The sequence below is a fragment of the Cydia amplana genome, chromosome 7 (genome assembly GCF_948474715.1).
Source record: "Cydia amplana chromosome 7, ilCydAmpl1.1, whole genome shotgun sequence".
NCBI lineage: Eukaryota > Metazoa > Arthropoda > Insecta > Lepidoptera > Tortricidae > Cydia > Cydia amplana.
This window is the reverse complement of record NC_086075.1, coordinates 18,128,078-18,145,973: the sequence shown is the minus strand read 5'-3', so window position 1 is coordinate 18,145,973 and position 17,896 is coordinate 18,128,078. Positions and strand designations below refer to the sequence as shown.

The 17,896-nt window shown below is 38.3% G+C and overlaps 1 protein-coding gene and 1 long non-coding RNA gene across 3 annotated transcripts in view; one reads left to right on the top strand and one right to left on the bottom strand.

Annotated features, from left to right (window-relative positions):
• LOC134649570 (protein GDAP2 homolog) overlaps positions 1-17,896 on the bottom strand; it is a 121,487-nt gene that overhangs the window by 47,663 nt on the left and 55,928 nt on the right. For both annotated transcript variants that reach the window (XM_063504369.1, XM_063504368.1), the window contains exons 2-7: positions 15,281-15,461; positions 14,244-14,386; positions 12,626-12,758; positions 10,804-10,913; positions 9,167-9,388; positions 3,191-3,341 (exon numbers count right to left, since the gene is read on the bottom strand). In XM_063504369.1, the coding sequence (XP_063360439.1) occupies positions 3,191-3,341; positions 9,167-9,388; positions 10,804-10,913; positions 12,626-12,758; positions 14,244-14,386; positions 15,281-15,450 (929 nt within the window). In that variant the 5' untranslated portion in view covers positions 15,451-15,461. The remainder of the gene's footprint in view (positions 1-3,190; positions 3,342-9,166; positions 9,389-10,803; positions 10,914-12,625; positions 12,759-14,243; positions 14,387-15,280; positions 15,462-17,896) is intronic.
• Positions 1-17,896, top strand: part of LOC134649676 (uncharacterized) — a 164,011-nt gene that overhangs the window by 141,906 nt on the left and 4,209 nt on the right. The window lies entirely within an intron of this gene.

The window sequence follows — 17,896 nt, the reverse complement described above, 5'->3', positions numbered from 1 at the left end:
TTGTCACGTAAAATATTTGTAGATTTTTTTGGAAGTATGTGTCACATCATCATCATCTTCCTCGCGTTGTCCCGGCATTTTGACACGGCTCATGGGAGCCTGGGGTCTGCTTGGCAATTAATCCCATAAATTGGCGTGGGCACTAATTTTTATGAAAGCGACTGCCATCTGACCTTCCAACCCATAGGGGGTAAACTAGGCTCTTATTAGGATTAGTCCGGTTTTCTCACGATGTTTTCCTTCACCGAAAAGCGACTGGTAAATATCAAATGATATTTCGTACATAAGTTCCGAAAAACTCATTGGTACGAGCCGGAATTGCAATTCGCACGCTCTTACCGCTAGGCCTCCAGCGACTTTTTTGAAGTATGTATAGCACAAAAAAAATATTTAGAAATGTAACATTTAAGGTAGGTAATTAAAATACGGTATAAACATTATTGGAGAAGACTTGGAGGAAGTGTCATAGGGATCTACATTCGATGCGTGGAAAACAAGTTCTTTTGTCTAATTATAATCCATCGGCAATCACGCGAGCGCATAAAACGAAAATCATTTTTTTTTCACTCCCTAAAACTCCCTTAACCTAATAACAGTAAAACAAAAAATAAAATATAGAGGGTTACCAACCAGCCAAAGAATTATAAGTAGATATATGCACTTATCCCAACGCACCTCACGTTCTACTCTGCACGGGGTTCATTGCCGCTCCTACCGCCGTAAGTAACTATCAACACCTACATTATCAAGGCTACGATCGAAGATAATCGCTTCAGCACTGAAATAATACCGGTATAATATTTTTTATTTTAATTGTATTAATTTAATAGTGAAACAAAAGGCGAATATACCACATAAAAGTAAATCGGTAAAGATATTAGGGGTACATTAGCCAACATAATATACCAGCCAACATAGCCAGCTGTTTCCATATATTTTTGTGATGAATCAAAGTCCTTGGTACAATCATTTACTTTTAATTTACTCCAACTACTTACTTCTACGTACACTCTTAAACAATCTTAAGTTCACAAGCAGTAACCTTCGTGCTAAATTTAGTGTTACTCGTTCCAGCGCCAAGCGAGAATGAGTCTTCCACCCCATGGTACGTTATATTTATACTTTTCTATCATTAGAATTGGCGGGTAGGAGAGAAGGGTCATTTTCGCGAGTACCGACAGATTAATTAACAAATATTCGGGTAAACACTGATCATATTTTCAATCACTACCCACTGAATGCCATTAGTTAAACCTAACTTACACTAAATAATTATAATTTATTCTCAAAATCTTATGAAATATCACATTTTCAAATTTTATTTTGTCCGCCTTAATTAAATTTTGCACCCTGCCGGAACTTTATTTATTTAAATTCTCATTTAATTGATTTTGAGCCTTATGAAAAGTCGTATAAAGTAGTAAATAAAATTTTACATCTGACTTAATGACATCTGGTTTTATTCGGTTTAACTTTAGAAAACGCGTATCTCGACAAAGCCATAATGTAGAAAATTGTCAACAACCAAATGAATTATTAGAATTTAAATACGTCACGTGTGACATGAACAGACAAGGAAAGCAAGATTAAATGTATTGTTTCTCTTTCTTCTTTCAATGGAACGCTTTTCCTAAAAGGAGGCCACTAAACTCAAAACGCTATCTTAAAAAAAAACTTGATGGGTCAGTGACCTGTCCCAGTAAAGTGAGGTAGTGTGCGTGAAGTGCGCTTGTATGTGAAATGGGGTAAATTGACAGAATCTGAAAATTTACCCACCTCTACCGTCACCTTAATCTAATACGATCATTTATTTCTTCAGCTTTCATAAACAATAGTTACTGATTTTCAAAAAGCGTTTTTCAATTAAAAGACATGTCAAGATCGCTTACCTTCTTTCTAATTCTAAAAAAAACGAACTATAGTAATTGTCCACTCCTAACAAATCAGAGAAAACCAAGCCAATAGAAACCTTATTGTTAGGAGTAGCCAATCACCCAAGTATGTTTTTGATGGACTGTGCCATGATTTATCGTTATTAAGATGATTTACCTAGATTGACAAGTAAATTAACCCACGGTGTACGTTCAATATTACATATATGTATTGTATATCCATATCGTGTGAACCTACTTTGAACATATTGTCATAGGACGAGGAACAGGCTGTCTGTTTATGCTGAGACTTCCCGGTTCTCTCATAAGTCCACAGCAGGTGTCTAAGGGCCCGATTCGGATTTTGAACTAGACATCTATTAGATGTCTATTAGACATCACCAAGATACGATAACGATATGTTTAAGATCTAACCTGTCAAATTTGACATTTCCGCGATTCTGGAGATACTCTTGAACGATTTCCACAAGATATTATTACGATATTTTAACGTTAACGTAAAAGTGACATTTGTTGCCAGAATTCAGCTGCAAAAGAGAACTAGTTGAAATGTTAACTACAACGTATCTAGTACATATCGTATCGTTCTCTAGTCTAGAGCGGATCTTGTTTTCCGAACACAGCGGTAAATCAAATACAATTAAAAGATGGCGTCGAGTTTGATTATTTCCACCTCGGCAATCCTGACTCTTAGCTCGTCTTCGAGTGAACCTAAACCAGGAGTCGGCAAACTTTTGGGAAGAACGACGGTAAACTTGCATTTGTTGGAAGAGCGGCGTTTTCTGTCACAAGCATATTATCTGTTGGTTAAAAGAAGATCCCAACCTATATTGTAGCAATACTTGTACAAAACCGATAAATATTTTTTCATTTTCATTTCCAAACTTTCACCAGTTTATAGGCCGCAAATATTGTGCAGTGGTCTGATAAGCTTAAGCGTTTTTTTTACTTGAAGAGCCGCAAGTCGTGCCTCCAAGAATAGAGAAATATAGTAAGACAAGAGTGCTCACTCCATACATCAGTTCAGACTATTAATTTCAGTGTCTACATCTAGCATCGAGTAGCGGAACTATCAGTACTGCTACTTGACAATAGATGTAGCACCGACCGGAAACTCTTGTCTCAACAGCATAAGACTTTCCGGTCGGTGCTACATCTATTGTCAAGTAGCAGTACTGATAGTTCCGCTATACTCGATGCTAGATGCTAATAGTCTTTTTGGTACTATATGGAGTGAGCACTCTATGTATTTTTTTCTCTATGCTCCAAGTTTAAACAAAAGCAAAGATGGTACTCACTGCTCGTGGTCGTCGAGCCGGCGCCGCACTAGGGCGGGGGAGGGCGCGAGCAGGCGCTGCGTGTCGGGGGCGCAGGCGCGCGCGAAGGCCGCCGCCGCCTCGGCCGCTTCGGCCGCGGCCTCCGAGTCGCAAAGCGACGTGTCATCCTCCGCTGCGACAAACAATATTATGGTCAATTTAAGGTTGGGGCCTATTAATCCTCCTTTCCTCTTCCTTGGCTTTAAGTTTCAATTGTATAAACTCTCTTGAGTCTGGGTTACCTACGAGACAGGCTGAGCCTAGTGTAGGAACCAGAGCAACCTGACACAATATATTTTTTAGCTGAGGTACCTACACTTTGTCAATTGTACATAATTAGGATAATCTTTGCACCCCTGTAAATGCTTTTGTGTATTACCTACAATAAATAAATAAACTAAAAAAAAACTAAAAAAAAAAAAATCCCTAATAATATTTAAATTGCAAAATTGACTCGTATTAAATTTGATTATCACCTCTTCACGGTTAAACAGCTGAATGATTAAATTTAGTATGGGCGTAGAAACAGCCCCGGGACTCGACGTAGGATTTTTATCACGAAAAGCAGCCTTCTGCGCTGAAGAAATTTCGGATCAATGCTGTTAGGTACTTAAATAAATAAATATTGTAAAATATTCTTACGAAGTTCGACTATTTAAGTCACTCAGTGAGCTGAATAAGGTTTAACGCTACGTCTGGGTTGGTCTGACACTGCGGGGTTGCGAACTGCATCGCAGCCTCAATTGTGCGTTTTTAGTTTTAAGATATATTTTATAATAATATGTATGCTAGTTTTAAAGTATTTTATCTATAGGCCAATAGTTGCCTGAAAATAAAGATTTGCATTTCATTTAACATGAAGTTCACACGATTATGCCAATAAGAAAAAGTAATTTCACTATTTCCGTAATAATAATGTGGGAGATAAAATTAAGTTGGAATAAACAATGAGTGTCAAAACCTGCAATGCGCCACTGATATGACACAGTATCCCGGTGATAGGCAGTTGACGTTAAGAATTGTTCAAATATTAACAAACACATGTCTTTCTTTCTTATCTGTGATTGTACAAACATGATTTACGGTATTATTGTGTAGTTAAATATAAGTGTTTTATTTGCAATGGTAAACGCCACAGGAGGTACATGTAAATTGTATCTTTATTAATAAATTATTTTACGTATTCATCCACGGCTTTGAATTTTCAAAAACAAAATAAATAAATAATAAAATAATAAAAAATCTTTATTTCAGACCAAAAGACGATCCATATTTTGTTAGTAACATTTTAAACTTAACACTATGTTAGTAACCTATATCTACTTAGACCTACCGATGACTAGTTCTACCCAGTATTTAATGAGCGGGCAGTCGAGGCGCTCGTCTAACGCTCGTCTAACAAAAGAGGAATGTAAAAATGTAGCATCCAGTAAATTATAATTAAACAAAAATCAACCTACCATTCGTACTAGTGCGGTTAACTGTAGGCTACTCTAGGTTTGCCCTAAAAATTACATGTAATTAATGTAGATAAGTACGAACTCTATCTACCGAACTTAAAAATTCTTCGTTAATTAAGGTATCTTGTACGTTGCAGTTAATTGTTCCCAATACGGACAGCACAATAGAACTCTGATAAGACATTTCATCCCAATAACCAAATACGTGTAAAATTGACAACAAAGCATCTACACTAGACATCACGTCACTTACGGTCGTACACGAACGCCGGATTCAGCATTATATCAGTTTCTGAACGCACCCGAACCGAAACAAAACATGGCTGGAAACCAACTGTCAATGTCACTCGCTAAACGTCAAACGCGTCCGATATATAAACAATCACATTGTTTTGAACCCCTCTTGAACACTGTTAGGTACTTATAGAAGTTTCGTAGAGCTTTCGTTTAAGGACTAAAACTGAATGAAATAAATATCTTTCTGATACAGCACACTACAGTACTAAAGCACTGACCTAGACTGTACTAGTGTACACTATTAAGTCCTAGATTATGGTCCATTGTATGCAAATCGAGAGAAATAACATAAAACTGTGATCCCGCCGATTGGTTAGAAAAAACTGCTTGCTTAAAAAATGTGCTAACATTATCTTGGGCAACGTTGTGTAATAAAGTCACGTTCACACCGATAATTATTTTGTAAAATTGAAATGAAATGAAATGATAATAATTTATTTGACACAACAATCTTAATACTAACAGATATGACACCTATATGACATTGTTTTGTAACTTGTTGTATCAAAGAAGATATATACCACTCAGCATGTGTCAGAGCACTTAGTGCAAAGACGCAGCTTTTCAGTGGACCCTTAAACTTAAAAACTAATCCTTAAATTTAGAAATAAAATATGTTACAACATTAAGAACAATAAAAAACACAATGCGGAGCAGGTAGTCTTAAAATAATATCCAGCAATAAACGAAATTTCTATAGCAATTCTAAAAACACGTTAACAAGTGATGAATGGGGAGTTTAATTACTTACGCAACATAAACTTATTATTTTAAATAATAAATAGACACAGGTGACTAGGAGTGGGAAGTTTGGTGAGTGGGAAGATGAAGTTTTAATTTGCTTTTAAATGAAAAAAGAGAAGTTTAAATTTGCTTTTAAATGAAATAATTGCACCTTCTCTTCAGTAACATTACATTGCGTACAATTTTTTATGACGCCGATGGCTTACACGTAGAAAACCCAGCTATCATATGGTTAAAATGCAACTACTTTACGATGTGCCTGGAATATCGACCGACAAATTGCTCTCATTGCCTCGCCTCGGCAGATCGTGAATAATCGTGATATTCGTGGGCAAGTCTTAGGCAAATTATGAAATGGCGGCGTTCCTTGATATGCCTAGGAATTTCATGATCTGCCGGATTTTACGATCAACCGCCGACACATACACAAACACACAAAAACAAACGTTAGTAAGCATGCCGCTTAATGTACACAGCGGTCCGTTTAACAAGATAAAAATATGTCATTGGAAAAAATATGGCGTGTTCTTTTTGTCATTTTCCGCAAGTTGACTCAAGTCGAGTCGACGAATTCACTGAAATATGACACATTATAATACAAGTACGAAAATTATGAATTCGCAACGAGTGGCGATAAATTAAAATTAAAACACGACCGAAGGGAGACGTAACGCTCTTACGGTAGATGTCGCTCGGGTCCCCATGACCCATATGGTGGAAAGATTTGCTGGCTATGGATGAGGTCTTGGTGGCTCAAATGGCAGAGCGCTGGAGTATCGATCCAGAGGCCGTGAGTTCAAGTCTCACCCAAGACATTAATTTTTCCACTTTTAAATTTATTCTAAGCTTAATAGTATCGATCGCAGACGATTCTGCTTGTTAAAAATCAAAAATGTCTGTTTAGCCTGTTTCAAGGATATCTTAAAACGAAACTGTGATCCGCCGAGCGTAAGATTAACGGTTTTTACAAAGTACTGCCGTTGCATACTCTCCTGCAACGATTTTAAAGTAACTAAGTTCTGTTTGTATAATTATCGTTGTGTAAGTACCTAGGTACAACTACATACACACAATCCTTGGTCGATTCGTGTAAGGAATGTCCTAATGTCCATGGAAATCCGTGGTCTCTGCCGGGAAATAGGCGTGATTATATGTATGAAAGTACCTATGTCCTATCATATTGATTTTTGAAGTTGAAGGTATAAGTAGGTACTCTTCATTTTTGATTTCCTGCCTGACAATGTTTTTTTTTCCATTTATAAGTACCAACGTTGTTCATCTAATTTTTTAAATTAAATGACTCAGATATTGCTCTAATCTAAGGAAACATTTATAACAAAGGCTTATATTATTATAGTAGAAAAAAAAAATCTGTTTATTACAAGCTTTTATTTTTAAACAACAGGTTAGTTGTACAATCTCAGTTACAATATCTATATTTGGAGATTAATTAAACTAAGCTTAGCCTTAATTATATGTAAACTTATATTGTTTTGTTACAGTTAGTTAGTGCTTACATGTTAATACTAGTTATATCTTACATTAATTCATGTTAATCAGTGCTTTCTTAAGTGTACTCTTTGCTCCGCGTTCCTAGCTCGAGATTAAAAGTAAATTAGTAAATAACACAAACAATACCTACCAGTGGGTCTTGCTTTCAACTCCATATTAACTGACACACTAACAATATCCGCCATACTTAATATTTTCCAATCAAAACTCCTTTTTTGTTGAAACAACAACACTGTCACTAGAACGCGGGTGTAAGCTGTGTATCGATTGTACTAAATGCGTCAATACGCGATAACTTAACGATTTACTGTTATCTTACGAAGATAAGATTATGGAGACTAGGAGACTATTGAGATGACCTGTTTCCACCCCAACTTTCACAATGTTAGTAAATACGAGATTTATGAGTAATGACAAAACACACATGTGAAATTAGTACCTACTTTGGAGAAAAACTAAACTCCAAATTATAAATGGCGCGCCATGGCGCTGACACTTTTTTAGTCTCCCGTAGTATTCCGTACCCAAACGGTAATAAAAACGGGACCCTATTACTAGGACTCCGCTGTTCGTCTGTCTGTCACCAGGCTGTACCTCATGAACCGTAGCTTAGACAGTTGAAATTTTCACAGATGATGTATTTCTGTTGCCGCTGGTTGCCGCTATAACAACAAATACTAAAAACAAAATAAAATAAATATTTAAGTGGGGCTCCCATACAACAAACGTGATTTTTTTGCCGTTTTTTGCGTAAATGGTACTCGCACTTCGCCGGTTTTTTTTATGAATCATGTATGATAGCGATGATTAAAATGAGGACAAAGTAATCAATGAAATCTGGAATAATCTGTGCCAGTATGAGTAATTTGCTTTGTTGTGCTAGTGATTGATAATATGAATGCTGAATTGCTGATGTCGATGTCGTAGACACATCTAGTTATGAAAAAATTGCGGCGATAAATTAATAAAACTAATGACCCGACCCGGCTTCGCACGGGTTAACAAATTATACATATACCTTCCTCTAGAATCACTCTTGTCTATTAAAAAAAAAACCGCATCATAATCCGTTGCGTAGTTTTAGAGATCTAAGCATACATAGGCACAGACAGCGGGAAGCGTCTTTGTGCTATACTATGTAGTGATTAACATTATTGTTTCTGAATACGATGCACTGTATATATATTATTATGAGTGATGTGTTTACAGAGAATAGGTATAAAAGGTTCCTACGTGTTTTACATGGAATAAAAATGACAACGATACACTACTATAAACTATGAGTAAAATTTGCGCCTAATGAAAAATGTTGGCAACGGATCACGGAATTCACGGACCGCAATAGGGTAAGCAATATTAGAAAGGACTAGGCGCTTAACTTTTTAAGCGCCTTTCCGCTTGAAACTTTTTATCGTCGTTGCGCTTTCCAAAGCTGATATGTGCTCGATTTTTGACAAATAACCTAGCAACAAAACTCATAAGGTATTCATCTGATTAAAATGTCGCACATATCAGATTTGGTGAGCGCAACGACGGTATGAGTTTTCCTTTTCAAATGGATCCTACAGACGCCCCGCGTGGACTTAGCTAGGGTTAGGTACGCGGGAAGTAAAGCGTAAAGGGTTTGATTCTTACTGGTGTTTTGTTTATAAGAATAAAGTACCACTGAACTGATCTAAGAGCTTTTGACTCATATGATTCGTTTTAAACTCCGAAGGACCAAGGTCCTACTTAAAGCACCTATTCAGTTCGATGTAATTTAAACCATTTCAATTGGAACAGACATTTGCTTTGTTTCGTTCAATTTTCAAACAACGCAATATCAACTCTATTTCCTGCAGTTTAGGTTCAAATTTCAGTGGCAAATTTTGGATGTTTCGTTTGTATGGCTGGGCCTTAGGAGGCTATGAGTACTTAGAGGGGCGTAAAGTTGTCAGTAACTTACCGCTATCCTCATTATGTTCATGCGGGTTATGTATGATCCGTATCCGACGTTCGTTGGGCGTCGGATCCGACAGTCTCATCCGCGCCGCGTCGGCCTCGCGAGGGCTGCGCGGGAAGTAGAGCGGAGCGAGGGCCGCTAGTAGGGAGAGGTCGGGGCCGCACGCGCAGGCCAGGATCACCAGCTGGGGAGTCTTGTTCTGCTCGAGGTAGCGACGGATTGTACCTGGAGATAAGTTAATACATGTATTAATGCAACAAGGTAAAGAAGGCACTTCAATCAATAGGGTAGATAAGATAAGATAAAGATAAAGGATAGTTTATTCAAGTAGGCATAATTACAATGCGCTTATGAACGTCAAATAAAGCTAGGTAGACCGGCTCCAACCCTACACCTCTGCCCCGAGAAGATTTAAATCCCCCCTCAATTGGAGGAGGGTATCCCATTATGGGACCGGCAACAAACTCGGCGGGACACATCTTTTCAAAAATAATTAAGTAGTTAAATCGGTTTCATTTTTTTTCAACTGTTAAAACGATTAGCGACTATTAAATATAAAAACAGAACAAGTGACGTCACGGTCAAGTTATCTACTCTTTAAGAAATTGTGGAAAAAAAGTCATTCTACGTTTTTCTAATAATATTCTGGTGCTTTATTTCATGCATGGTATAATAATTTCTTTTAAATAAAGTCTAGCCATCCCTGCCTTTTAAATAAAATCTAAGTTTTGTGTGATGTAATTAATGGATGACCCTCTAAGAATGTCAATAAGTCGACATACAGCACTAAGTCGGAAGATATTTTGAAGCTTAACTATACGCGACTAGCGACCTGCCCCGGCTTCGCACGGGTTAACAAATTATACATAAACCTTCCTCTTGAATCACTCTATCTATAGTGGCTCCAATATGAGTCGGAATTGTATGGATTTGAGAGGTCCTGGGAAATGAGGGGTTAAAAAAACTGCATCAAAATCCGTTGCGTAATTTTAAAGATCTAAGCATACATAGAGACAGACAGACAGCGGGAAGCGACTTTGTTTTACACTACGTAGTGATTAACTCCCGGTCATCCACCCCACCCCTAATAGAGTCAGACCAAGAAAAGTCTGCAGCAGATTTGATAGCCCACGTAGTGCAAGTGTTATTTAAAACGTCAAACTTCTATGAAATTATGACGTATAAATAACACTTGCACTGCGTGGGCTATCAAATCCGCTGCTGTTGCGAACGCAACCTTTATTTATATAAAATCTCAATACCTATATTCCTAATGCAGTAGCTAAACGCGGCCGTCGGGCTCGGCTAGTATTCGGAAGCTTTTTCTTAAGCACCAATAGGAGCGCTCCACATACTTTGTATCGCGGCCAATTAGAGGCACCTTAATTTAAACCACCTTTTGTACTATTGAAATTATGCAAATCACTCTCTCATCAGCCTTCATACAATATCCACCACTTCTACATTTAACCGTTTTGGCAAGAACCCTTGTAAACCAGTACTTGGAAAATTATATCAGTTCACTATAAGAATTGAAGCTTTTTATTTGAGTCGTCGAGCTCCTGACCTGCACGGCGGCTACACTGCAGACTTTTATTGGTCCGACTCTAATAATGTGTAAAATCCACAATACAACTTACGTAGAGCAGTATGAGCCGCCAGGTCGGGAGGGAAGTTCCTGCGCGGCGTGTCGATGACACACAACGCCAGTGTGCGCGCGTGGAGCTCGCCCGCGCAGTACAACACGTTCCTGTTAAATATCCATTTTCACCTCAGCAGCTCGAACAAGGGTACTTTGCTACTTAAAAACAGTGAGCAAAATCGCATTTTGCTCACTGAGTGAGACAAAATGAGCATAATGCGATTTTGCTCACTGTTTTTAAGTAGCAAAGTACCCTTGTTCGAGCTGCTGAGGTGAAAATTATTTGTGGGTATATCTTAAGAAAACATGAGTGAATAGAGGTAAGTGATGAAGAAGGAATACATTTTTCGGGTTCTCTAATATGTTCTCACTGCTGAGGTGAAAAGTTTTGTGAACTACACGAGATCAAAGTTATTTACATCTCGTGCGCTTTTGAGTCCCTTACTACGCTCAAGATTCTAAATTATAGATTCTAAGTATAGAATCTTTCGCTTGCACGGGACTCAAAATAAGCACTCGAAGAAATATCAAACTTTGATCTCTTGTTGTACAAATAACTATTTCACTTCTCATGTACAGTCGCTTCAGATATATCGGAGCCGTTAAAAGCCAACAGGAGTGGTCATTTCTCCATACAAACGCACTCGACTGTTTCCTCCGTGGGTTTTGAAGCTAGAGCAATGATTTTTTCAACACAGATTAATATTGTCAATATCTGTGTCGGACCGTTTTGCTTTTTTTGATATTTTTGTTTTTTAAGGCGCTAGAGCCCTTCAAAAATGGCCAAAATGGCCTAATTGACTATGCCGCAATGAGAGGCGTGCTATTCAAAATTGACATCAATTAGTCAAAAAAGCAAAACGGTCCAATACAGATTATGTCATAATCATTTAGATTTCCAAATTTGGTTACGATTGGTTAAGATTTGGAGGAGGAAACAGTCGAGTACGAAACCTCGATTTTTGAGATTTTTACGCAGGATTTTTCGCCTTGTCCTTATCGCACTAGTTTTAGGAGCCGCTTCTGTTAGCGAGACCTTTACCTAAAATATTTAAATCTTAGCTCCTGTTGGCTCTTAAGGCGCTCACAAATATCTGAACACGCCTCTATTGTCAGAGTGTTAAAGTGCGTGTTCAGATATTGTGAACACCTTGGCCGCTCCGATATATCTGATGGCGACTGTACCTACTGTATAGATGCATATTTTTTTGCATATAAAACTATCTATTAAAATTTTACTGATTAGTGCATAGAACCATGGGGCTGGGTGCTGGGGGACCTATATGAATTAATGGTTAAAATATCTATGTTTTAGAAACAAATACTACTGTTGTACATAGATTTGTGAATGCAACGGCAAAACTAACTGACCATGCAATAAAGTTTACTAATTATCAGTATTTAATCATTGTGCATGATGGTTAAAAGGCTGCTTGGTTCTGTCCGAATGAAGTTTCGGTTTCGCCAAAAAATCTGGTTTCAGTCGTATACAATACACTACTGCTTGGCCGATTATATATTCTAGTCGGAACTTTAGCGAGAAAATCTACGCCAATTTAAAAAAACATATAGGTAACCATATATCACCATGGTAAAGTAACTATCAATTTGCCTGCCAAAGACATTGTAGAATTCCCTACAAAATCCAAGAAACAACTTCTTATTTTTCATAACATAACTTTGAACTATCCAGCAGTCAATGCGATACGGTAATAGCGGTTAACGGTGCGAATCTCATATGAGCGCAAGCGCCATCTGTTGAATGTTACAACAGTTCCTACTTTTCATACTAGATGTCGGTAGTAGTATTAGCCGCTTACTTATAACAGTTGTGGAGTGTGGTCTCGGCCGCGGTGTGGTACTGCTGGCTGTACGAGGGGCTGACTGTGTGCACTATGTGCCGGCACCGGAGGTTGAAGCCGGGAGTTACTACCACTTCGCCCGTACGGCACTCTGTAACACGAAAAATTGTGTCATAGACCCCGGATTCTTGTCGCGATCACGTGACAAAAGGGTGATTTGGGGAGTAAATGGAACAGTACCTATTAATTAATACGGATTTATTAAGATAAGATAATACAAAAAAAAAGATTAAAATGTCGACGTCGCTCTATTGTTAACGGACTCTCCGTAACAGATCAACAGTTGTTAAATGACTTGCGGTTAGGCTACGTCTTCTAGCAGAATATATCCACTTCAAAAAAGAAAAGCTTCTTTCCACTGGGACAGATGTTAACGGAGCATATTTGAAAAGTTTATTAGTTATCTTATAATTTAAGTATTATCTTGTTCTACCATTCCATTTACTCCCCAAATCACCCTTTTGTCACGTGATCGCGACAAGAATCCGGGGTCATTAACAACACGTATAGCTTTATGTTGACGGATTGGTGGCCGCTTTCGGATGAAAGAAGCGCCGTTGGCTCGTTAGGAGGATGACGTTCGAAATATCGCGGAGTACTTTTGGATGAGACTAGCACAGGACCGGGACAAGTGGCGTACACGAAGAAAGGCCTAGACCTAGGAACTTAAATTATACAGGGTGTTTTCTGTAACAGGACCAATAAATTAAACTGTAGGCTGTACTCCTCAAACTGACCAGCATTTGTTCAGCAACTTTTAAAAATAACTTTGGGGTTTGATTTTCATTACACTTTAAAGTTTATTCTAAGACGCAATACATTGCGTCTTAGAATAAAATTTTGTTATGTTTAAAGCGTGACAAGCAACGTCAAACACACCGATGTCAGCGTACATTGAAGGCAATAGGTATTTATTTTGTATGAAAAAGAGGAAGTCTAAAGGATTCATAATTTTTAAAAGTTGTTTAAACAATCGTTTTATAGTTTAAGGAGTATAATATATGTTTTAATTATTTGCTCGTGTTACAGACAACACCTTGTATGCAATACTTAGGCCCCCGGCCCTGTTAAGACTGGTATTTTTGCGGCTGGCATGGACGCCGAAATCGCGATCGAGAGTAGAGAAAAATCGAGACCTTGAGGAATGGTCGCGGTCAGCAAGGAAATTGCTGACATGGTTTTGTACGTCGCCATATCTAACAAACTTATATCGACTCAGCATGGCCTCTCGTCACAATTTCTTTCCTCAGTTCCGCGCCGCAAGCTAATATGATTAGCTCGCTATCATTGTCTGAGATCGCGTCCTAAGACTGATTATTTCCTTTGTTTGGTTGGTATGAAACGTCTTTTAAGCAAGACAAGGGTACTTGAAAGTAATAACCTAGTCAACAGTAAATAAGTAGATACTCATCATGGCCTCTCGTCACAATTTCCTCTTTCAGTTCCGCGCCGCAAGCTGACATGATCCGCTCGCTGACCGCATTGCATTTTGACAGCGTTTCATCAGTCGTGATCGCGTCCAGGCTCGTTATGTCTGTTGAGAGGTGAATATCTAGCCTATTCTATATGGACTCACCATGGCCTCTCGTCACAATCTCTTCCTTCAGTTCCGCGCCACAAGCTGACATGATTCTCTCGCTGACCGCATTGCATTCTGACAGCGTTTCGTCGGTGGTGTTCGTGATCGCGTCGACCTCCAGGCTTGTTATGTCACCTTGCCTGAAAAGTGAAAAACTTGCATTTATTGAAAGAAAAACATAAGCTGACGAAGGTGTAGATACCAAACTTGGCATATAACTTAGAAAGAGCAAGCCGACCTTATTTTGTAACTTAATCGTCAAAATATCTCGCTATAGAGCGCGCCGTCAGCACATGAGCGCGAAAGAGATACCCAATGCGGTGCAACGACAATATTAAAATCAGAATACCTCTCTCCAATAGGGTATATCCGTCAGCTCCGGCACTCATTCCTAAGTCACATACATACCGACATCACATACATTTGTAATAAGGTAATTATCACTGTGGTTTCTATTAATGTATACCTAAGTAGTCGACGTCAAAGATATACTTTTGCACCTTGCTCCTTTGAAATGAGGCTACAAATGCAAACATATCTTTGACGTCGACTGTACATAGTATTTCCGCAGTTGAGCTGTAATTTTTATAAATTAGTCTATTAGCTAGCAAATATATTTTTATTATATAGACAAAAAGATTAGAAATGCGGTTTGACGTCAGAACTAGCGTCACGGACCTGGTTATTGGTAGGTATCGATAAAACTAACGAGTTCAGTGACGTAAACAGGTTTAGGTATTATTGAAAGATTTACGGTTTGCACGTTTTAGGGACGTCTTCATCCATCATATTAAGGTTTAAGTAAGTATGAATCCACGGGACTACTATAGGTAATAACTGTTAACTGCTTTACAAGCTTATGTGAATCTTATACTATACAAGAACTACCCGATTACTTGCCATATCACGAAAAGCTGGTGGATCTGGGGGCTTATCAAGTGACTCCGGTTTACAGAAAACGGTCATACAACGGCACGCGGAGTGGAAAGCAACTATCCGCGGTATCGCTAATATGAAATAACCAATTAACTTACCATATTGCGAACCGCTGGTTGATCTGCTCGTCGAACGGGTACAGCGGCTGCGCGCATTGCGGAGCCGCAAGCGCGGAATAGTCGGTGGCGGGCGGCGCGGGCGCGTCGCCCCAGCGCGGCACGCCGGCGCCGCGCACTCCCGCGCCGCGCGCGCTCGCGGGCGCACGCATTACGAGAGGCTCTGGAAAATGGAGACGAGGATGCCGTTATTTAATGTACAATTCATTTTATTCGATGGCTGACTTAACTGGCTGGCTTTAACTTCCGGAGGTTGGGGAATTTAACTTTTAATTAGTCTAATCTAATATAGAGATCAATCAGAACACTACTTATTAGCCTTTTTTTTGTGGGTTATGGTTATCATATGTGAGACACTAATTAAAATGTAGGACATAAAGAACAAATAATTTTGTTTATTTATTTTAAAAATCTTAATTTTAATTGATTTATTTGTTAATATTTTTATTTCAAGAAGTTTTCATTTACATAACATAGTAGGTATTTTCAAAGTTTAACAGCAGTCGATTTAATAGCAAAACGTTATAAATTCAGTATTAAAAAGTTGATTCAAAAGCTTCTATGCTAAAAAATGCTATAAGCACTCAATCATCAAACTGGCACAGCTGATCAAAAGATACAAACAATTATCGAGCTGAACTCTATAAACTGTGGTCACGCCATACTCCCATTAACGTGGTTCCGTGCTCAAAGGGTAGCTAAACTAAACCTAGGTTTTACGAAGATACCTAATACTTTACATGCAAGGTCTGGTTATGAAAGAAGCTTATTTACAGACGATGGCGGGTTATTTCTAGACGGATCGATGAAGTCAACGAAAAATTACGTAAGGGAAGGCAGTTAAATTAATGTTGTCTCGGCTTCGCCATGTTAAGAGAACGTGATGTCCGCTTGGCAACCAAGTGCCAAAATTAGGCACAGGCACCAGTTTTCACGAAAACGATTGCCATTTAACCTTTCGAACAGAGATAAAAGTAGGCCTTATTGGGCTTAGTTCGGTTTCATCAAGTTGTCCTTCACCTTTCAGTGACTGGAAAATATTAAGTAGGACTTAAGTTTCGAAAAACTCATTGCGTCTTGAAAGCTGCAAGCCTTACTAGTAGAATTTTTACTTGATACATAAAAATGATAAACGGGAGCGTGTCAAGCCGCGGCGGCCGGCAGTTGAGCATCCTCGTTTAAAACGAGTACACTTGTAAAACGAAACGTAAGACGAGAGAACTTGAGCGGAATTATTTTCGTTTAAACATTTAGGTCTAAAGTGGCATGTCGGGGTTATTCCCACTAGTTACCACCAAGTTGTTACCAGTGGTAACTACTGGGAATTTTTTTCCCACCTTTTACCAGTGGTAACTACTGGGAATTTTTTTCCCACCTTTTACCACTGATAACTACTGGGAAAAATAATTCCCAGTAGGAATACAGTAGGAATTTTTATTCCCAGTAGTTACCTATAGTTATATACTAATAATAAATTTGCGAGTATATTTTTGCGCGCGAGCTTTGGCGACCTTACTTGCGACAAACTGTTCCAGTGAGAGTCCTATAGACTGTTATTTTCATTAAAAGTTTTCGTGTTCCAACGATAGCATTTTCTCCAAATAGGGTGAAATCGCCGGAAATCTCCATTTTCGGCAATACCCTACCCTATTCACCCCATTAGACAAACTCCAAATAGCATCGGACATAGAGAATCGCTAACAAGATTGACCCAAATTTACCCTAGGTACAGTCGCGCATCAGATATATCGGAACGGCCAAGGTGTACACAAATATCTGAATAAAAGCCTCTATCAAGAAGGTAAAAGGTAAAGTGCACGTTCAGATATTTTTGAGTATCTTGGCTGCTCCGATATATACGATGGTGACTGTACCAGGGCGACAGGAGCACACAGGAGTACACGCTTCATATTTAATGAAGCCTTTGTGTTTTAATGTACTTGTATGTGTGAATATCTGACGTCGGAAACACTCCCGTGACGTCATCGCTTGCATTAGTCCTTTCTCGCTCGAGCTGAAGCGAAAGAAAGAGATGCAATATTCATTCAGCTCAGTGTGTGAAATATATTTCAGTTCAGGGCTTATGCTGATGACCACTTTAAAATGTACTTATAGTTTTAAAATTATGTACGAACGATAGCAATTTCTAAGATAAAGTACATACACATGTACTATTAAAATCTACATAATTGTTGTTAATTATTTATGTGCATTAGAAACACAAAAGAACAAAAGACCCATTAAAGAAGTACTTAAATTAATAGGCGATTGATACCTATTATACATCGATTGTATACGTACCTACCGCATTGTGATTTGAATTATATGCAAATCTGTAGAAATAATTTTATGAACAATGAAAGCATAAATCTCAATTATATTACCGCATAATAGTCTTATCGTGACAAAATCTAAACCGAAAAAACACGCACAACTAAATTACGTAAGTTGTGGAAAACGCTTCTTTTCAAGGCCATCGTTTAATAAAATTTCAAAAAAGTATTGCAATAATTTCAGGCGAGCACAATTTTTCTATCGCGAATTTAAATTCATTTCGAAAAATAACTAGGTACCTACGAGGGGCGTTCAAAATATTCT